The sequence below is a fragment of the Anguilla anguilla genome, chromosome 14 (assembly GCF_013347855.1).
Source record: "Anguilla anguilla isolate fAngAng1 chromosome 14, fAngAng1.pri, whole genome shotgun sequence".
NCBI classification, from domain to species: Eukaryota; Metazoa; Chordata; class Actinopteri; order Anguilliformes; family Anguillidae; genus Anguilla; species Anguilla anguilla.
The window spans coordinates 7,174,263-7,197,321 of NC_049214.1; the positions used below are offsets into that span (position 1 = coordinate 7,174,263).

Below are 23,059 nucleotides of genomic sequence, written 5' to 3' on the forward strand. Positions count from 1 at the left end.
TCTCTTTCAGGCACTTCCATGATCTTAGTTTATTGTATGGTAAAAAGCAGTATACAGAAGAGGGATCCCTTTAATGTCAAGTCTACAGTTATAGATTTAGTATCTTTCACTCTGAAGACCATATTAACAAAACTTTCAGACATTTAAACCCCCTGTCAAAAGTGTACTATATGCCTCCAATTCAGTGTCTATTTATTTTCTCAATAAATTGCATACATAAACGCAAAAGTGAAGGTAGCTAAAATAAAGCAAGCCATAATTGCATAACATTAAAAAAAGAATATAAAATGAGTGAAATGCAAAATAATATGAATATGACATATAGCATAGGATATGCAATTCATAACTAAAGTACAGACATTTCATCTGTTTCAAAAAGAAAAGTTCAAGAAAATAACCTGAATAATTGGTCAAAGGCTTCCTTTACAGAGTAATTTCCATAAGTAAACTTGTGATTCACTGTGGCAGAGCCAAAAGGAGTTGAGAGCTGTATTCTGGAGTACCTGACTATGTTGTGACTACGACATCTGAATGGCATGGCTTGTGATGGTAGACCAAATCATACCGAAAGTTAGTTATACCTCAACTGCACGCCAGATCCATTCCGTAAAACTGGCTACGAGTGTCAGAATACACTACAAACTATTTACAAAACACACTGGAATGTACCCAACCCCAAGTTCGCTCCATTGAAAACGTGATTTGTTAAGTAGCAAGCAGCTGAGTTGGCTAGAATTTATATATTTTTTTTTTGCATTGATTATTTAAGTTAGAAAAATAAACAGATCATAGATTTAATCAATATTACAAACAGAAGCATAAATCTTCCTTACATACAAGGCGTAACCACATGAAAATGTGTAATTAGTGTTTTTGCGTTTTATTGTAAATACATGTTTTATGAAAACGAGTACATGTAATTTGTTTGTAAAGGATTGGGAGTAAAATATGTATGGAATTTAAATTTTAAAAGCTTTCCCCCCTCTCTCAAACACAGGATTCCAGGGCCACCTCATTTTGTTGTGCTGTTAGGATCAGAAGGTGCATGGAAGGAAAAAAGGGCGGGTGGGGGGCAGTTGTTATTAACATTACTGACCACACAAGGGCATGATGTTGAATATTAAAGTACTTTAGCCCAGGATGCACACTCAAGAAAAAAACATCCATTTAATAAAAAAATGACAGATTTACCAGGTAGGTCCTAGCCGAAATCAGAATCATCTCCGAGTCGAAACCCCCAGAAAAGATCCCCCATTCCCCTCCGCCACCAAGCAGCGGCTTTTAAAAACCAGACGGGACTTTCACGTCAGAGTTCAGTTGGCTGGAATAGCAACGTGAGCGATTAAACTACACAGGGTCTCACGGAGAGTATAAAAGGGCACGGAATGGGAGGGGTGGTGGGGGGGGGGGCGGGGGGGTCTATCTACAAGCCAGGTTAATGTGACAGAATGACGTGTCTGCAGACCCAGAGTCAACCGTTCGTTTGCCACGCGGGGGGGGGGGGGGGGGGGGGGGGGGGAGGACCGTGCCAAACACCACTGCCTCCGGAGTCCGAGCTCCAAGGTCCCGGGACGGCGCTTCCTCCGCCGCGGGGCTCATTTGGTGAAGGCCGCCACCACGGCCCAGAGGAGATCGTGCGTGCTGCCCTTCATGCTCTCCCCCTCGGGGTCCAAGTCCAGCAGCTGCCGTACTCTTTTCATGGCCAGGTCGTACTGGTCGTCCAGCAGCGGGGCGAAGGCGTTCTCCAGCACGTCGGACGAGTGCGCCAGGAAGATGAGGGCCAGCAGGCGCCTGTCCATGCGGTGCGGGTCGTTGACCCACTTCTCCAGCACCGCCTCCTGGACCTTCTTGATGAGCCGCTGCTTGATGTTGTTGTTGGTGAGCGGGTGCGTGGTCATGTCGAAGAGCAGGAAGTTCTGTTTCTCGGTGGTCAGCACGCCCTTCTCCACCAGGTTCTTGGCCAGCCGCTCCCGCACGTTCCTCAGCTGGTAGTGCAGTTTTAAAGGGTTCCACGTCTCGCCTGTGGAGCCGGGCACATGCGATCAGCACCCAGAGCATACACGGAGTATGAGGAAAACCTCATACAAAGTCACAGCACACAGAAATATAAACTGAATTCAGTATTTCAGACATACTGTGCATGTACTAAAGATTCACAGTGTGTGGGCAATGGGGTCATATTACCTCTAAAATTATCCAATCAATTCGGGTAATCTCCCTTCTTACCACTTCACCCCATGCATCTTAAAATCATACCACAAGCAGCAAAACCCTTTATAGATTCAAAATAAAATTACTGGCTTAACCTTCAAGATGGATTAGATTTTCTTTGTTACCCATTTATATAAAAAACCCCACATCAGGTCAGAGCATGGTCATATGCATGACAAATTCGAGTTTATATTCTTAGTTTTGCTTTGACTGGGAAAGCAAGAAGAAATCAAACATCAAAGGAAGGCAATATGAATAAACAAAACAACCTTTCAAAGTGGTTAAAACATCCTGACAGCACCGTGGTGCAAACTAACCATCTGTCATCCTAGAGCATGTCACACTCCCAAACACATCAGACCTGAGGCCATGTCTGGATCAATAATGAACAGATAAATTATGTTCTGTGAGGCTTTACCTGCTGTGGAAATACGTGAACTGGGGACAGTAACGAAATAAAACATAGGAAATAGTAGGATGGAGAAAATGACTTGAACAATAGGAATGCCACTGTGATGCTCCAGTATAAAATGTTTTGTTTGTTTGACGGGTGAACCACGCGCGCCTGCACATGAAGGCAGAGGAAGGCAGAACTCACCGCTCAGCAGCTCGATCCAGCTCTGCACCGTTTCTGGTGGCTGGGTCTCTTTGATGTGTTTCAAAGCTTCATCCAGCAAGACGTCCCCAGTAGGAGCATCAGACTTACAAATCACCTAGCAACATCAAATATTAACCTTTAGTGAATCAAAACTGCTTGGGTTTAATAATATCCTGCCAAATCTTTGTTTTAACATATATTAAGCACTGTTATTATGACTTAAGAAATGCTCACTATGAGCCCCTCCTCAAGCAGGTAGCTGAAGAATTAGTTATACAGCTGCAATACTGTATATTCATATGTGTTGAAATGTGAAATAATGGCACTGGGCCACAGGGTCTTTAATTGTGTGTACTTATTGTAAAGAATTAGGTAGACAGAGGTAAGAATACAGTCTAATCAATTGTGACCAGTAAATATTGCAGTTCAACAAAAAGTGGGCTATTGGGTCTATAGAAATTTGTTAGCAATTTGTTGAAATTTGAGTCCATAGAAACTTTTTCTGCAGTAGCAGAACTTTTTCTGCAGTCTGAAGACAATTAGATTTTATTATGTCTTCCAAAACAAAAACATTTATAAAATAAAAATTCACTCATGTTCACGCAAATAGTTTGTTTCAGTAAACAACAGGAACAAAAATGGCAGCTGACTTTGTTTTGCAGGATACAGTAATGTTGACATCGAATGACTCCACCTTGTGGCAAAATAAAATAAAACAGCCATGCCAAGTGATATATAGTACAAATCGCATACTGAGTAAATTCCCATATGTACAAATAACCATTCCAAGTAAAACTTCTTTCAGCAAAGAAAACGGAATTAACTACCATGAACTCACTGGTCTAAAAGTAAGGCAGGTGTAGTCCTGCAATTTTTCACATAATAATTCGCGAAACGTGTACCATTACATTTGATTGTAAACTGCGTGTAAGAATGTTTCCGAGAACATTTGGCATTCACCATTTTTTTCTATATAACTACGCTACTTTAAAATTTCCATACTTAAAAAATACCGCACCTCTAATCACAAATGTTTTGCGATATGTAATGTGTTGCAACTAAGATATTCGCCAAATATAACAGCTTTTTATTAGCATATTTAACCATCTTTTAGAATCTATTATTCATCAGGGAGGCCTCTGGTACATGTTCATGACCATATTACCGTTACATGTATGGTGAAACACAACTAGACTATGTAGACTTGTAGTAGCCATGAAACAAAGGCTACAATTTATAACTAGCCTATATACCACAAAGCGAGTACTTCTTGTTATTATTGTTGTTATTATTATTATTATTATTATTATTATTATTATTATTATTATTATTAATATGATTACTGAAGAGTATGATGAATAATACATTAATAATGATAATGACAGCATATCAATGATACAATACTACTAACTACTACTACTGATAATAATCATTATTGTTATTATTATTGCTGTTGTAAATATTATTATTAAATAATCATAATAATAATAATAATAATAAACCCTTGCCTGACTTTTCCTACTTACCCATGCTAACCCTTACAAGAATGTTCATAAGAATAGACTGGTAAGTTGGAAGATGCTACAGCTCTCCAACTTCTTCATCAGGTAACAACTAAACAACTGCTGAAGCAACCACACTTAGGTTCAGTCATAGATTTTTACATTCTAGTTAAATACTGAGAATGAATTGAAGAGAACAAATTCAAGTAGTTTCTGCTCTGAGCTGCTTCCAGGTAACCACGATAACACTCCCTCCACATACAGTAGCCCTGGGCCCCCTGGACCTAGTTAACATGAAGGTTATACATTTTCTTTTTCAGTTCCTTATACTCGTGCAGTTTTAATCGGTGAAGCAATATTTTCAGCAAGCAGGCGACTTCAAACATTTGCAATAGTGCTCTTACATAAACATTCTGAACCAAAGAATGTGAGCACTCCAAATATTTCAAGCGTTTGCCGAACTTAGAACCGCAAATAAATGACTGAACACTGTTAAGTTTGGCATGACAGCATTTCAAGACTTTCAGTAGATCAAAGCAGGTTCAGTATTTTAACTAACTAAATCCATTCACTTCACGTAGCAAATGTTATTGGGGAAAGTAAAAGCTATTTGTTTTTGTTTAATTCCAGTGATTTAAAAAAAAAATGAAGTCTCTTTCTTGTAGAGAGCTGCAAAATAATGGGAGCGCTGGACACAGAAAGGTCGACGTTATGTGGTACACAAAAACAGAAGCCAAACTCAGCCCTCACCTTCCTGGCTAGCAGGCTTTTCCTCCTCATTCCGCAAGCCTCCAGCTGCAGCCGTCCTCTTAAGGCCAGTTCGATGAGCATGCAACCGCGCAGCCCCGAGGAGATGCAGTCATTCCAGAAGGAAGTGTACCCCTGAAACACACATGACAGAGAGTTACACACGATGCTCGCCACAGCTCAACACTGATAATGTTCTGAGAGTACGGAAAAAAGAGGTGGCTATAATGGAATGGCAGAGCATTTCTGCCACCCCTAGCTGTAATGCAAGGAAAACTGAAGGGGTGCAGCCTTGAGGAGCTGTTGCTTAAGGTCTCAACTCCCAGCCCAACTGAGTTTCTAACACTAAAAGGTTTGGGCAGGTTTCAAACAAAACCTGTCTCAAGCAAGGTTAAGAATCCCAATATTTTGAAGACACCACATAATCTGGCAGCAGGTTTACTCTGGCTTCATTTTAAGACATAATGCCATCAGGCACTGATTGCATTTTTCCCAGTAAACTGTAGTTCCCTTTTTTCACTACCCCATTTCCAGCCAAGTTCACATGTAGGCTATTCCATCCTTAACAGTGAAGCGCACACACATCTGCCAACGCAGTGCTAACTGAAAAGAGTAACAATACGGTATGTGCAAACACGTGCAAATTCTGTCAGAGACTTTGGGAGTGTAAGAATTTGGAGATTTATCCATATTTATTATACAAATACATTTGCACCATATTTACTGGTCTTGTTTTAACAATGGCAAACTGCAAGTAAAAACTCGAAACAATCCAGTATGATTTCTTTGTGGAAAACACACACAAGGGAATTGACGTAAATAAAGACAGAATATGAATCTCCTTTTAAATGAATTTAAAAAAAGGGTTTGTCCACCCCCTCACAGAGGTGTTCCGAACTACACCAGCACAGGAGTGGGTGGGTGCACGCGAGGCTCTGCCACTGGGGCAGGTTGCCATGCAACGTGGGCAATAATGAAACGACGCTCAGGCCTCCCGGAACTGGGCGGGAGGCTGCATGAGACCAGGTTAATGGGTGCTAATGCACCCTGGAGGCATCTACTGCCAATACGTCTAAATAAAACATGCAAACAACTCCCTCTCATTTGAGAAATTGCACAAAGACAGCATTTATGAAGGCAAACGGATAAAGATTCTGGATTCGGAGAAACTGTACCAACAAACTCTGCTCACAAGAAGCACCCATGGATCGAGTTACTTTCCACATATTTACAGACATTTTTTTTTTTTTTTTTTTTTTTTTTTTTTAAATCACTGGTGAAATTCTATTTATTCCAGACAGTAAATTTGATTTGCATTCAAAAAAGAGAAATCCTCTGAAGACCATAGATGTGTTTTCAGGGATCACGGTGCATCAAATTTTGGTAACATTTTCGACAAACTGGCCTTCATAAAAGCTGCAGAGCTTCATCCCAAGTACAACACAGACACGGAGTATGTAAATAAAGTCAAATGGGCATACGGTGTGCAGTTTGGTATGCCATGGTAATATCACTTGATGCATTAGTGGTTATGCAATGTCTTATGAATAGCTGTGGTTCTTGACACAAGCATTTATGAATAACTATGTAGTGCCAATGAAGAGGTTTCATTGCTTTCAGAAGTAACATATAAGGAAAATGCTACTGAAAATGCTCCACACTCAATGATCTTCAGTGTAGATCAGCTGAAGTGGGCAGACTGAAAGGTTAGAGGTAATCCGATGACTTTAACACCAGCGCACGTTTCGGCAGAGAATGATTCACCGGAACACAACCTACATTTCCCAGCAGTTGTGTTTCAAATGTTAATTTTATTTCCCCCTCACCTTTAGATAAATCAATAAGGGACATTGGGTACTTACAGTGTAATGACGCACCTAAGAAAAGTTTGGAGCAGCCTACAAGACCAGAGCCATTTGTCCACCTGAAGATTCCATGGCAGAATAAGTGCCCACAGATAAAGCACGACCTCTACAAAACAAAGTCTTAAAAGTACAACACAAGCCACATTCAACATTGAGAGCGCCGAAGACTCACGCTGCCAGAACACTTCCTGCAGTGGTGCTGCGCTGACAATTCCAAGAGTCCTGCCACAAAGTCCCAGAGATCAATCCCCCATAGGGCCAGCTTTGCCTGCCGTTACAATTCCACTACTCCAATTCTGCAGGACCAAATCGAATACAACAGCTTACCTGACACTCCAATGGAGCACTGTGCAGCAACCATTATTTCAAATCTATTTGTGCGCAGTCTACATCTTGAAAGATTAAACCAAAGTATATTGATGCATAATCGCACAATCACATATAAAGAGGAACTGGATGACGTCTTTTTTTATTTTCCCCTTTTGTTGGCAAGATACTTATAAAACTATTTAACCATGAAAAAAATATGTGCAATCAGTGCAACTGTGTGGCTTTGATGCTACACGAACAAGGAAGCAGTAGCAGTTTTGCACCATTTTCACTTCACATAGGCTACATGAAATGAGTTAAAGCTGGTATTGGCTTCAAAGTACAGCAGTGTGGAGCATCCTTAAACTGAGCTGCATGGGCCAAACACACACTTTTATGAAGGGCTGCCAGACAGCAGGGTCACTGGCATCTGGGCAAAAGTGATGTCGGCCTATCAAGTAAATCATGACTGACTTGTCCTATATTACTCACTCATACAGCCTTGACACACTCTGGCCCTCCCCTCAATGTCAGCGCATGTCTAATGACCAGGACAAATTAGGACAAATTAAGTGTGCATGGAAAACACATTTATTTACTTCACGACACCCATTACTACATTTGCTATGGAGAGCCAGAACCAACATGGAAATGAACAAAAATCAACAATGAAATTTAAAAGACGTGAACATAGAAAAATGCATTTATGAAACTTTACCATGACTGAATGGCACAATTCTATGACTAGAATTGCCCCATTACTACATGTCTCACATTCCATGTCATGGTCCAATGGATTCACTGCCTGCTAGGCTCAATTAACCTCCATTGTCACATGTTTCTTTTTTATTATTATTATTATTATTACTACAACCCTTCAGTCGATATGGTAAAGACATGGTAAACATGTTTAATGGCCCTAATGTCTATAATAGCACAGAATAAATAGTTTTTTTACTTCCCTTCCCATACTTCTTCATATCAATCTGTTCCCAAACCAATGCACAAGCATACATTGCACATCTTCAGTTATTAACAATATACTTTTCCCAAAGATCATGAAAAAAGCTCAAGAAAACCTGTCGTGAACCAGCCCTTACAGAAGCGCTCAGCAAGCTGCTTGTGGTATGGCCTTTGGCACTCAGTTTGGTACTGGGAAATGGGGCAACCATACACTGCAACACTTTTTGGCAATTTTTCTTTTAAATGTCTGTCTGTTTACTTTTTTCTCACCCCACCTGGGAAGTTTTTCTTCTGGACTTGATGAAGCTACAAACAGGTACCTTATTACTGACACTGTAGTAGCCGTTTGGAAAGGTAGTTTTATCCAAGCTATCATACCTAACATCACTGCCTTCAAGAGGAATGCATTAAAGCACACATACTCCTTTTTAAACTTAACACACCTGAACAGCCCGCGTGAAATTTAGCCTACATAGCAAAGTCTGTGAGAGTCAGGCAACAAAGAGTCCCATTTTTGTGGGGATGGCATGGAAACAGATAAATCACTTTCAGATGTTTCGAAATCCTGGCTGAGTCCTAAATCTTAAAATTGTGAAGGGATCCCTCCAGGTTACTACTGAACCCAAATGTTGCAAACAGATGTAACCTTGTTTCCCAAGGAAATCTGCCTGCCTAGATCCTGGTTTAATACATGAATTAACAAATAACAGCTAGAAGTACAGTGCCACTACTTTCTGTAGTGGACTACCTTCATTAGGCGCTACTGGACGGCTGACACAATCAGATAAACACACAGAAGCACGCTTGGCTTGTCAGGATACTGGGGCAGTCTATTAGGCTATCCTACAAGGAGTTGCCCAACACAGCTCAGGTCATTTGACGACACAGACTGTGGCTTTCTGTCGAAACACCACCGTTGCACCCAAGGCGCAGCTGAACTCGTACAGAAGGTCAGAGGAAATGTACCTTGCTCAAGCGAAACGGCAGTGAGGCCCATACATGGATGTGCATTGATATTTATACAGCAACTGGAGGAAGAATGTAGACAACTTAACACTGGCCATAGCCTAATTGCAGTGAATGTTACTGAGGCTCATGACATAAGTGTTTAACTGGTAGGTGTGCACCTTCCATCAAGTGTTTTCCAACTTAAGAAACACCAAGTCTAAAAGTAGAGTAGAGCTATGGAAAGCCACATGATGCATATTAAATGGCTTGTACATAGGCTATCTACCATGCACAAGTATTGACAAAACTTACAGATAAGAAAATTCAGACACGAAATATTCCCAAGGATACAAGTTCTTCAAAATATATTATGACGACGACAATACTGAAACTATTTCACCTAATTTTAACCTTTTCATTGATTTAAATACACTTTAAGCAGCTACCTAGTAAGGTACCTCTGCTCTTGCCTTCCTAAAAAAAATAATTTGTGATATGCAGTTAGTACATCTGCATAAGAAAAAAAAAGGTTGAGAGGGCAACAAGCTAGTAGTAGCTAACTTGTACTATTATGCGTACTAGTATTTAATGTTCATTATGATAAGTTATTAGTAAATATTCTTTTATTAAACTAACTAGCTATCAATACATAACGGCAGCTCCCTGTTGTCTGACAGTGGATAAGTTCCCTTTACTTTAGCTAGCTAGGCTAGGTTTACTGGCAGGCGTTAGTGAAAGCTAATTAGCTAACTTAGCCAGCTAGCTACAAGAACTGTAAACAAACGTGATGCTTTTCGTCCAAGACGGAAACTATGGTAGCCAAGTCCCCCAGTTTCCTAGATCGCTAGCAACCCAGCTGCCTGTATTAAATCTAAGTGATTTAAAACGTTAAAAGTGCTTGCGCTCCTTGTTTACGCGAAGACGCACACCAAACAGTAAGACGGTCGTCTAGATCAGATGTTAGCCTACAGTCTTCGACGGTCATCGAATGCTAGCTGATGTTGGCTAACTTACCGTTAGCTTGCTTATTCAATCGCTAACAACATTTGCCAGGTAGCTACCCATCTAGATAGCGAGCGAGCTAGTAACGTTAGCCAGCTAAACGGGTTAACCGTTTAGCCTCTAATTGACGTTCACTATGTAAGAAAACTTTAAAAAGCCAGTTGGATGTGAAAATTTCGACCGGCAACTATTAGCTAAAAACAAAGGCAAATTTGTTATTTCGCAAAAGAGCTAAGCCAGTATGCATAAAAATATAAAGGAATGCAAAACCTCTCGGTCCTTCAGCCCTAGAAGCAGGACTTCCTCCATGAGCGTGAGCCGAGTTTCTTTGGAATCTCCCTTGTCATCATCTTCCAGTTCATCCCCACGACGTGATTCGTAGTCTTCATCCCCAGATTCCCTCTCTTTGTCGGCAGCGGCATTGCGAGAGGCCTCGGTCCGCCTCTGCACCAGGCCTGAGCTCCTCTGGGTCAGGGAAGTCATAATCTGCAGACAAGTCGTAACAACGACGAAGCGAGCGTACCCTGAGCTGTCCCTGCCTCAGTTAAACAGTCTTTACAGTTTCCGACACATAAATAGTGTTCGAGAGATTGTTGTGATCCAAAATTCGCTCTTCAAGATTATGAGGGGCAGCTTGTACCCCTTGCTCTGCATCGACTTTCTCAACCAATATGGCGAAGAACGATGACGAAAGCAGTGGATGTGGCACCTCAGCTACATTCAGGTAGAGAAATTTTAACTACGCTAGCCATGTAATGTTAGCTAAGTTGATGACAGCTGACTCGGCTGTGGTAAGATGTATCGGAGTCGTCACAGTGGAAAAAGTATTTGTTTATAAGAAATATTACGTTGAATCAAGTCATTATTCATGAACAAGAAGGGGGAAATATATAGCTGAAGTTAACATGACCATGTTTATTCCCAAGTGGCTGCTCTTAGTTGATCCTTAAGTTATTCACGATAACCTAGTTGATTTTTGCATGATACAGTGACAAAATGTTTTCAAACCTGCTGAAAGTAGAACATTTGCACGTTCAGGGGCTTAGAATTGTGTTTGAAAATAAGGACAAGGCTATATAGTGCTGGAGTTTGACGCTGCTTATGAATGAAATGGCATTTGCAGGTTGCCTTTCATTCATAAGCCTATTAATCTTTGAGAACAGGGTGTGTGGATTATTTAGCCAATCAATGATTTACATGAATCACTGATGTTGAAATACACCACAAACCAGCAGACACTGGTGCTCTAGAGGGGGCTAATGGGCCATTGTCACAACACAGATCCATTAATACTTTACCTTAATTTTAAAAAAGAAGGTGTTCTGTAGTATGGTCTATTGCCAGGGGTTTCAACCTTGAAGGTACTGTAAGGAGGTTACAGGCCACCACCCCGTCCTGCTTCACAATGGCAGTCACAACCCTTGTGAACTTAAGATGGGGTCCCTTGGATGCCTTTGAACCTGGGTGGGGGTCCCTGGATCATAAAAGGTTGAAAACCCCTGGTCTGGTTACAGCTAATTATGTGTGTAACGTAGTGCTGTGGTTGTGAGTCGATAGGCATACTGCATAGTTACTTATGGTGCCCCCCAAAGAAACGAAACGCCCTCCAGGACTAAATTCGGACACCTGCATCCAGGGGGAAGAATACACAGAGTAAATTTCACACCATTAATTTATACCGTCACTTTCCTCACTACAGAGCATGTAAAAGACATTAGACTATGCCTACTCTTTCAGTCCCCTCCTTGGACCTTTATATGAATGATGAACAGCACATTATCTAGGACATGTTACTGCCTTAGACCCCATTTATGATAGATCCTGATCTGTAGAATGTACTTCAGTGACATGAAGTACTGTCTCCAAAATAGACAAGTAACTGACATTTGTCACCAGAATTTCAATGAAGACTACGATTTAATTTCATTTGAAATGATCAGTGTTCAATGGGCAAAGATATCTATAACTCTTTTAAGTGACATTTTACACAAGCACAGGAGAAAACTAAAATACAGACCATATATATATATATATATACATGCGTGACTACTTCAACCATGGACAACCACATGTAAAGAAACCACAACATTTTCCAGAAATTACTTCCTCTAAAGAACATATTCCTTGACTGTACTTTTAAATGTTTTTTGCTGTATCAATAATCCTATGCTGTACTGGTCCCTATTTGCCCTTTTATTAGATTTTGGCACCAACAGTCTCATATGAAATAATATAGTACATGTTGTACATGTAAATTTACAAATGCAATTATTCCTATTAAGGCTAATGCTGACTGCAATATATATGTGTTGCAAAATTACATTCTTTGCTATATAATTTCCCATTTTCAGTTCAAGTTGATAAATTGTTGGGGTGGAATAGCGTGTTTGCCCCACCCAAGACTGAAAAGCATACAAGTGAATGCCAGTCCACCTTGAATGCAATTACAAGAGCATGCAAAGAGCAGAATAAATATTCAAGTTAAAATAACCACTGACACCTGATGCCCCAGGTTATGTATGATGTATATATGCTGCTCTACATAACTAGATAACATGGGTATACAACTGCAACAAACAGATAGTATTTAAAAAAAATAAAATACTGATCATTTTTTATAGAGTAGTTATATACTGCTGAGCATAGATAAAATAATGTTTTCAGTGTTTTCAAAGTAAATGTGTTTAATACTTATAAAAAGGAAAACCCAGTGTATTTTAAGTTTTTAATATGCCAATCTGGCATTATGAGGTAATCTCGTAGCTCCAGTGATTGTTACATTTTTTGACAGTGAGCACAGCAACACCCCTAATAAAAACACAGCAAATGGCTAATGTCTCCACACTTAAATATGATGCACTACCACCTCTGCCAAGGAGTTACAAGCTCAGGCCACACCCTCAACAGCCCTGTCATCCTTGTCAACCAGATTTCCCATGATTGTCAGCCTCTGCAAGAGGCCAGTGGGAATGGAGGGTTTGTAAAACGCAGTGTGAGAGGGAGCAAAGGAAAATAAGTGTAAAGGCATTTGGATGTCCTGGGGAGCGGTGCTGCCCTCTGGTGGCTCACAGGTGTCTGGCAGGTCTGCCAGTCCAGCTTGCCACGCAGGTCCTGAACCTCCTCCATAAGTTTGGCCGGCTTGCCAAGGACAGCAATGGGCCCACCCTGAAGATCATCCACAGACAGAAGATCTGGCTGTGGTAGTCCAGGGGCCGGTGCCTCCAGGCCTCATAGAACTCACGCGTGGAGGCCTGGGTGGACTCCACCAGCTGCATCCAGCAGCTGATCCTCTTTCCCCAAAGCATTTTTTTCAAGCTCTCCATCCCTTGAAGAAGCCCTTCTCTGGTGATGGTTTGAAGTTACAGTTAGGCAAGGACAGCTGTCTCTGGTGCTGGTAAAGAAGAGAGGGTCACAAACCTATCAGACACATTTATTCATATACATTTATCTAGATCTCCTCGTCTCTGTTTAACACCGGGGGGGTTCCCAACCAATTTTAGTGAATAAATCTTGGGCTGTGCAGTCAAACTGCAGAGACCAGTCCCACACAGAGGGCAAGTTTAATGGGCCCCTTTGTGTTTGTGGAGAGTCAGCCTGCGAAGACAAAAAGAGCCTCTGAGCTGCAGGGGAGGGGGTGGCGGCCGGAGAAAGGCTGGTAGGAAGGAAGGCTGAAACACTTCACAATGTCTGGGAGTGTCTTCTGGTTCTTCTGAACAGAATGCACTAGTGTTCACTCAGTTCTAAGCTCTGCTTTTTCACTATCTGTACATAGCCATTGTTTACTTATGGTACGTCCTATCGTATTACAATTTTAACACAATTGTGAAAATTCTGATCACTTGCCTGCTATTTATGTGATAGTAAATCGCATTCACGTCCATGACACAGTCAGTGACTGGGGGTGAGAAGGCAGGAATTATTTTATACCGTATGAATGCTTTGCTGCAGTTACCCACATAATGATTGGGATGGCGTGGCCCATACCTATAGAGGACTGAGAGTTTGGAACTTTCCAGGGTTTCCAACAGAAATAACCACAATGACGACAGACTGTAAGCCCTTAAGAACATTAATTTATGTACCTTCTGACCTCATGTCAAGAGACAGAATTCATGAACATGTTCACATGTCCACACAATAAAGCCCCAAACTTAGGGGATTTTGAGTTTTTTCCTCCTCCTCCTTTTTCCTGCCCATTGGATCATCACAAATGCTCCAGGCCCACAAACAATACGTCTCCCCATTGGATATTTAGCTACACCAGCCAATGAAAACATCGCATACACGCACAAAATTGACATAGTATACGTGTGTTTTATCATGAATGCTTATTGTATGTGTTCGTGCATTTCAAGTTCTTAAAAGTTACATTACTAGTTAATATCTGTGGAGGTTGGTCTACTATTGGTAGGTATAGCAAAGCTAACCACTTATAGGCCTAGCTATAACATGATGCAGCTACAGTAAAAATCCATTAGCATATACTGTACAGGACATTGTTAACATGTAAGTTGTAACAAAGTTTTTCAAACAGTAAAGTGTTACTGAACCTACGGTATTAGCCATTTCTACACTCCATTAGGTTTGCCCACATTTAAATTGCATTCATTTCAGGGGACTGCCTGTACTGTCCCAACACATTTCAAGCTATGACTGGGTAAAGCAAATGGTGCTTGTTGCAATAACCTTGACCTCCAAACATTTCACTTGAAAACTTCCTTACTTCCTTTTCCACAGGCGAACATATGATCTTCGAATTAGGATTGCCAGGTCAAGTAGGAAGTCACACAATGGAAAAAATGGTATGTAGATGGGGGATTTTTAAATGGAGGTAAGGGCAAATTTGTTGACAATTCTTGATATGGCTCCATCCACTTGAACCTGATGGAACAACATGGTTTTAAAAAATGTTTTAAAAACCATGAGATTTATGAATTACTTTAAGGATAAGCAGAGAGGTTGGCTTATCCTGCTTGTCAAAATTTCTTTCTGGATAAAATGTCTCCTTAGGTTCAGTAACACCACTTTTGAGTAAACAAGCAGCAATAGACCTGCAAATATCATCGATTGGAGGCAGTCTGAGCTGTGATGGGTTATAAACCGTTCTTGGTGTTTTCCTAAAGTTGTGATACAATCTGTCAGTCGTAGAAAAGACGTTTTACGTTTCAGTGTGTCATAGAACCTCCGTAAGTACCTGTGTAAGGATTGGGAAGATGTCACAATTAAATCAGAATATTTATAAAACTGGTAAAAAGCACTACCAGGACACAGAATGTATATAGAATGAGTTTGACATTACTGTACACTGAAGAAAATGCAACATTTGAATCTGGAATGGTTTTATTCTGCCCATTGTAATGCAATAATACAGAGCAAATGACCATCATTGAGAAAATGGATGTACAGTGAAAACCACAGTTACAACACTGGAGTGACACGCAGTTGTCACAGGCTCACAATTTTCTACCATTATGTTTTCCTCTTTATATTTAGATACTATGTATTATCTGATCCAAGGCTAAAGGCCGAGCATTACTCTTCAATTAGTAAATAAGTCAACTTCAAAAAAAAAAAGTCATGCATGTTATTTTCAAAATAATAAAATGCTGACTGCTTAAACTTTTTAAAATTATTATTTTTAAATTAAATCCAAATTATGGAATAATAATTACAAACACAAATGTCTCCGCGATAAGTGGCAGCTTAATACAATGCCATGGGCAACCTGCTAAAGCATTAGTCTGGCGTGAGATCTGACTAGTGGAACACCGCAACATTACCAGCCCAGCCTTTTCAACAGCATATTAGTTATACTCCACTAGCACTGCACAAATAAAATAATCTCATTTTTTTACTAAAACTCTGATAAAGAATTGAATGACTCCAAGTTGTGTGCTTCATACTGGCTAGACTGAAATAAATGTACCTTGCTTAAAAATATATATTCTGACGATAATAATTGTCACTTTTTAAGTTTGGTTTGATTGAGACAGAATTCCCCTCCTTTCCCCAATTAAAAACTAAAAATGCTTCAGAATTAACAGGAGGCTGTGGCAGAGCTTTATTGCAGGTAGTCCTACAGTATTGTACCCAGTTATATAGCCTACAGGGTAAACACAGCTTTAGTGACGTTGAGTGCATGTGACCCACTGTTCAGACCATTCTGAAGCCAAAACAATACAGTACAGCACAGACATTGATATTTAAGAGTTTTGGTAATACCCAGTCTAGCAGCAGTCTGGTAGGTCTGCTTAACAGTTAAGAAAACAAAACTGAAGGTCTAGAACAAGTACAGTACACTAAAGACATCACAACTAAGATGTATACCAAGAAAAAAAAAACAAGAAAAAAAAACAGAAAAGGTCTGTATGGACCATCCTATCAGTGCGTGGGGTGGGTGGGCCCTAGTGGCTGTCGTAATCCTTCTTGTCCTTCTTGCCCTCGCCCTCGCAGCTGTCCACGCCGTCGCTGTTCTCTCGCCTCCGCTTGCGGTTGTTGCGCACGTTGAAGCGCGGGTTCATCTGGGACAGCGGGTCCATGCCCAGGACTTTGTGGATTTGGCGGAACGCAAGCAGCCGGAGGGCGAACTACAGGACGAGAGAAACCACCGGGTTGTACCGCAGAAGCCAAACAAACGGTCTTCAGAACGTGAACTATTAAATAATGACCACCCCATTACAAATTACAAAGGGAAATGTTAGTCCCCCATGAACCAGCTTTCTTCAAATCAAAATCGCTCTACCACAGTGAGCTTGTGACTTTCCTTCCAGCATTACATACAATCACGACACTCTACATAACATAAAACCTTTATCTAGAAATGTTTATATATGGCGTTGGGGGTGGGGAGAGAAGTGTTGTGAGCGGAGCAGTGCATTATGGGGGCGTTGGGTTTACCTGAGCACTGGATGTGATGTCTTCTCTCTGCTGCTCAGTCATGGCACCCAAGGTGTCTGTTGAATTCTTCTCACAGGGGTCTACCAACCCTGGACCACCTGAACAAGTAAGCTCACATTAACCCACATCCCCCCCCAAACAGAATCATCCAAAAAACTCAGTAACCCTGGCTTCCAAAAAATACTTCAATATGGAAAGTAAGGACATGATTCATCATTTGGAAAGGTTTTGGCATGGTGACATTTTTTTTTTTTTTTTTTTTCAGGATACATTTTGTTTTTAAGAGTCTCAAAAATTTCAAACTAATGTCTCGACAAAATAATTAATCCATTGATACAAGAAATACAAGAAAGACTCAAGCTACAACTTCTTTTAAACATTACACACACAAATGGCACAGATGCTCAGCAATGGAATTATGTTCAGTAATGCACTCAGTAATGCAGAATTAGTAGCTGGCTGCAGTCCGTCTAGCCAGGTTTTAATTCCCTTATTCCCCTATCCTTCTTGCCCAAAGCTCAGTTTGCCAAAGTATGAAGTTTGAACACCATCACACCGCTGCAGATTGCATTTTTCCGGAACACATTATTTCCAGGTACAGCTGAAGTAGCCCACTCATTGAGTCTTACCTGGCAGCAGAATCCCAGAGGAAATGCATTCAAAGACCCTCCTCAGTGCATCTCCAGGGCTCAAGGGGCCTGAAGCACTGGATATGGCCTTCTCAACCAGCAGCTCCATGGCCTTCAAAAGAGAACAGTGCACATATCTCCACCCATTCCACATATGTTCACCTCTTTTTATATTTTTAAATCCAAGTGAATTATGGGTTTGTGTGTTTTTTTTTGTCCTCCTGGGCTGTAAGACAAATTTCACCACCAGGAATCAATAGTTTATTCCAGGGGTTCCCATGCTGTGGTGTGCAGAGAAAATTGTAATTGGAGAGAAGAGGAAAAGATAACAACCAATGATAGCAACAACATGGAATCCCAAAGGAAGAAAGTAGAACGGAGAGTGAGAACTTCAAGTAAGAAACGCAAGCATAACAGTTATATATGGCCCAGGGATTACATGGATTGGCGACGCGGAAAGTCCAACTCCAGGGTGTAGTGTGTACCAAAATACAAAAACCTGAAAGACAAGCTGGTTATTTTCTTCCAATGCAAACTGGAACTTTGGCTTTGTCCCAGCGAGCACTGGGAGCACCGATGCCCTTTGCTACAACCTACTTATATGAAGCTGGTTTTTCTGCACTCACATCAGTGAAAACATCATGAAAGATGCTGGATGCCAAGGGTGATTTAAGAGGAAAACATTCTCATTTAATTCCAACTCCAGTGTGCTTAGTGCAGAAAAGCAGGCCCATCCATCTCATTTAGGCCAGGGTAAGCAGCAATTGCTCATTACTGACATCCCTCACATTACACTGCTTATCACGACTATGGAATGTATGCGATGACTGTAGCTTATGATGCGTGGCATTATTCACGCAGCTGTCATCACATTACGTTTGGATGACAAGGTGATCAGAGATGTGTGGATGGGGTCACGGCTTGAAAAGTTTGGGAACTGCTGGTTTATTCAATCCAGCCAGTTATCGGTAAATGCTAGAGCAATGCTCTAAAGCAGTGTTACCAAAACGGGTTCCTGGAGATCTAACACTGTTCTCTATCTATCGACCTGTAGGTTTTCCATTTCAACCATAATTAGGCAAACCTGACTCTAACTAACCAGCAGTTAGAAGATTTCTAGCCGCTGAATGAAATGTGCTTTGTTACGGTTTTCGGTAGTGCTTTTTTGTAGGAAGCCATTCTTCCAACCATAAACCTGAGAAACAATAAATCCGGTTTTGTTCACATGCATAAAACCAGTGACAGCCCACTGTGTTAAATAAAAAAATACATCATTTGGATTATTAAAACTAAAACTAAATAGGGTCCAAAACTCATTTATTTTAATTAAAACTCACAGCGGTCACAGAGTGGGCTAGCCGGACTGAGCAGAAGGACTAGTGTGTGTGGTGGTTTACTCACCCAGCTGGGGAAGGCAGACCATGTGGGAACACGCTGACACAGATCACGCAGTATGCGAATGATAATCACGCAGGATTGGAGTCCGTTTGCTCTAGCCTTGAGTGCAACAAAGTCAAGTTTAGTCGGTACACAGGAACGCACAGCCAACGCACACAATGGATTCTCAAAAAGAGGTGCAACACTACTGCTCACAATGGAAGCTTGAGATCAGTCAAGTTCTCAGGCATACTTTTATGGTCAGCTGCCATTCACAGCAGTATTTTACCTCAAAGTTAGTAAGAGAGTTCAAAGTTTGTAAGATGTACCAGGGAGAGGGTCCCGGTCATCTTATAAACCTTGACCTCGTAGTTTCAAATAGTTCACAAACAGGTAACTTTGAATTACATAAAAAGCTCAGAAGAAAAAAAGAGGACGAACTGAAGAAGTCAAGGAAATCTGCTTTACTTTGCCCATGTGTTTGCCCTACAGCACCAGCACAGCAAACTAATCAGATGTTCCTTTTCTCTCAGTCCCCATTAAAACCAAATCACAAAAAAGTACAAAAGCTCAACATGAAAGCTCTTATGACACTTTTATGCCAAGTTACTCTGCAGCCTTATGGAGTAATGTTTTAAATGAATACACTGTAGTAGTGAAAGATAAATACATTTATAAATGCAAGGATGCCTTTTATTTTTTATATGACCAGAGGAAAGTTCATATTAGTATGTGTAAAAACAGTACAATTGTGAGAACAAGATTCAACTAGCTATTGGTAACATTTTTCTGGTCAAAACTTGCAAATACTGTAGGCATCCTTGATTTTTTTTTTTTTCTTCTTTTTAAGTTCTTTTTTTTTTTTGCCCAGCAGTAAATTTCTGCACATCTGGGCTCAATGAAGACTAATTTAAATGACTAAGAATTTTATTAAAATTAACAAAGAAAATAAAAATAAATCAATGCATCTCATAAGGCTACAATAAGAAAGTAAAATGATGTTCCAAACCTGGAACCACTTAGCGTGGCGGAGAGCAGCCAGAGCGTCAAGGCATTTTTGCCTGTCCAAGACGTCCGCTGGGTCTTTCACCAAACCCGAGGTTACATCTAAAAATGGATCGAATTATCAAAGGGTGGTGAGGAATGGGTGTTTGACCAGGTCAGCAAGACGTTCTTGGAAACAAACACATTGCCACACATACCAAGCCTTCCCCAGATAACAGCTCCCTTTAGTGGTTTCTTGATCATTGACAAAGCTTACGTAACACAATGACAGCAAAGTCATTCCTGGCTATGGAAAGAGGTAGACTACATGGTAACACCTGAAAAAAATGTTCCGGCCAAAATGTAAATCCACTGTGTCTCCAATTATTTATCTCCATCACCAAAGGCTTTTGGTCAAGGCTCGTTTTCCCGGGACAAGGTCCTTTACATCCTCATTTAACTAAATAATTATACGTTTCTGAAAAACGGTCAATAGCTTTTCCCTGGGTTTATATTACTGCCCGCAGAAGCTTTCACAGTGGCCAATTTGACAGTACCTTCAAGTGAAGCAGCAGGGTAACTGCTATTTTCAGGTAAATTAACTCTTAGAAATCTCAAGAATAGGCAGGAAAAAATGAAAACCTTCACTTCCTAAATTTAGTCCTGTAGTTCTTCCAGAGAACGGAGGCTCGTCAAATCCCAGTGTTCTACACTAGCCTCCTAAGGTAAAACCTTACATGGCACATTCCACAATATAGGCTATACTCCATCACAGACAAGGATGGGAAAGAGGTAGTGATGATTCTCAAGTTGCTACATGAAAACATACAACATGGATGCATGTACTTCCTGAATGATTGAGGACAGGAACAAAGAAAATGAGAGAACAGAGGAACTGAAAAAAATCATGGGCATTTTTCTATATCTGATAAAACAATCCAATAACATTAGCATTACTGCACATCAGTGATGTTTTAATGAACAATTTAGAATCTACAAATCAAAAAAGGTAAGTAAGCACACTCCAATCACCCCTACTGGAAACATACAGACTGACCGATGACAATGGGCAACAAAAAAAAACCATCTGGTAAGGCAAATGCCTTAATGAAAATCTGACAATAAATGGCAGCTTGGTATGTCCCCCTAGTACTGCGTGGCAGGTGTGGCAAAGTGCTTGGTGAAAACCTTGGTCAAAAATCCTTCCGAAGCTGTGGAAGCAGCCCCTGAGACAGGAGACAAGTTGTTGAAGATGATGTGAGAAGGCTTTGGACTGGACTTGTAAAAAGCTACAGATACAGGGAGACAGCGGTTCTTGCTGGAAAGAAGAGAGGTTCCCAGCAAGGGTTAGGACATCACTGCATGCATACCTCATCAGCTGGCTTTAAACCCCAGTCACTCTGCACTGACGGCTGTAAACCCAGGTTGAACCAGATTCCTCTCACAAAGCCTTCCTCCCTGAAGTTTACCAATACTCCCCTAAGGACGCCAAAACAGGCAGTGACACTGCCTACAAAATTGCCCATGCGTCAGATTGCCCTTTCGCCATTCATCTGAGGGCAGGTTTGGTCAGTTTTCCTTAATGGTACTTTCACCTTTAGTCAACCAAAGTCTTTTTCTGGGGTGGGGTCATTCTCTGTGAAACCAACCTGGCTTTGAACATCACCCTCTCACATTTGCTTGAAAGTCGGCACATGCAAATCTCCAGTCAAAGGCACTACTCAAGCAAAAATGTTAATTTGTATCTTAAATAACTTTTGAAGACAGGCTGATGAAATGATCCGGTTTTTTGGAATTATGCTCGCTAATGCTTCCTTTTTTTAACCTCACATTATTTGATTGTTTTTACTTTTTCTCTAAAATGATACCTGCAAATTGGGTAATCTTCCAAAATCACTTTTTTTTTTTTCTTTTAAAAAGACACAGCTTTTCGGTCAGCCTAAGAACACAGCAAAAAATGATGGCAAAATAAACCACAACATGCAGTGGGACTTAGCATGACATTCACTTTGTCTCACATTAAGATAAACTGTCAATGACAAAGGAAGCACAGACGAGCACAACAATAGCAGAACTACAATTACTCATCTTTAAGTGTATTTAAGATACATATTTGACCAGAGCAGCATCTTTGACAAAGAAAATGTGCACATTTTTAAGAAAATCGGAGGGTCTTTGCAGCTGCATTTTGATATCACAAGAAATGACCCCTTATTATTATTATTATTTTTTTAAATACATCTTTTTTTTCATAAAGCGACAAAAGCAACAGTTAGGCACTGTATCCAAAAGGGCCTCTGTTCATGTACATTGTGTCATTTTTTCACTGGTCATTGTGGAATTCTGTGGAATTTTGGTCTGGGACTACACATGTTCACTCAGGGGAGCACTTTCTCTGCACTGGGCACCTCAGAGGGGTGAACTTCTCACCAGACAAAATAGATATTTGTTTCCTGTGGGGATGTTGTTGAATCAGGTAGGGCTATTTTCTACCTGTTGTCTACAATGAAAATGGGTCTATCTTTCTCTTTTAGTGGCTTTACTGTCGTTTGTTAGTATGTGGAATAAAAAAAAATCTTCCTTCAGAAGGTTCCTAAAGGACTGAGCCACCCATTGGGGAAAGGGTTTGTCTTTTAAGTTGGGGTGGGGGAGCGGAGACTCAAGGACACAGGAAACAAAAATGAATCTTACCTGGGACCTAACTAGAATTACACAATGCAAACACTGATCATGCTTTTTTGGATTTCTGGAAAGCTAAGAGCACTGGCAAGTGTTACAGTGACCTTAGAGCTTCTCTGCTGGCACACGAGAAACAGCATCTGACCCAAACTTTCGGCTGCAGTGGAATGTTTAAACTGACTAAGGAAGGAATGGGAGATCCACCAAAAACTGCAAGTGTACTGGACTTGTATAAATATAACTTACAGCACAAAATGTTGTACAGGAGCCCTTGTATGCAACCCCATGCTATTGTGGGCCATATCACACTCCAGGTCGAGGTCTTTGCCTTGGATCGTGTCATTTCAA

The 23,059-nt window shown here is 40.7% G+C and overlaps 2 protein-coding genes and 1 long non-coding RNA gene across 4 annotated transcripts in view; 1 reads left to right on the forward strand and 2 right to left on the reverse strand.

The window, feature by feature from the left end:
- LOC118213258 (Golgi phosphoprotein 3) lies at positions 1 to 10,822 on the reverse strand. The gene is made up of 4 exons (XM_035392092.1): positions 10,416 to 10,822; positions 5,062 to 5,193; positions 2,810 to 2,924; positions 1 to 2,020 (listed from the first exon to the last, which is right to left on the reverse strand). Exons 1-4 carry the CDS (start codon positions 10,626 to 10,628, stop codon positions 1,596 to 1,598), a joined length of 885 nt encoding a protein of 294 aa, XP_035247983.1. The 5' UTR covers positions 10,629 to 10,822; the 3' UTR covers positions 1 to 1,595.
- Positions 10,787 to 15,719, forward strand: LOC118213259. The gene is made up of 2 exons (XR_004762378.1): positions 10,787 to 10,869; positions 14,883 to 15,719. It is a non-coding gene; the product is annotated as an uncharacterized LOC118213259 (long non-coding RNA).
- The window catches only part of LOC118213257 (zinc finger RNA-binding protein-like), a 19,975-nt gene continuing 12,383 nt past the window's right edge, over positions 15,468 to 23,059 (reverse strand). Inside the window, exons 16-20 of one of the 2 annotated variants that reach the window (XM_035392090.1) lie at positions 20,058 to 20,155; positions 19,073 to 19,168; positions 17,672 to 17,783; positions 17,043 to 17,140; positions 15,468 to 16,732 (exon numbers count right to left, since the gene is read on the reverse strand). In XM_035392090.1, coding sequence (XP_035247981.1) covers positions 16,550 to 16,732; positions 17,043 to 17,140; positions 17,672 to 17,783; positions 19,073 to 19,168; positions 20,058 to 20,155 — 587 coding nt within the window. In that variant the 3' untranslated portion in view covers positions 15,468 to 16,549. Of the gene's footprint in view, positions 16,733 to 17,042; positions 17,141 to 17,671; positions 17,784 to 19,072; positions 19,169 to 20,057; positions 20,156 to 23,059 lie in introns of those variants that run through there. The other variant, XM_035392091.1, reaches the window with a different exon arrangement.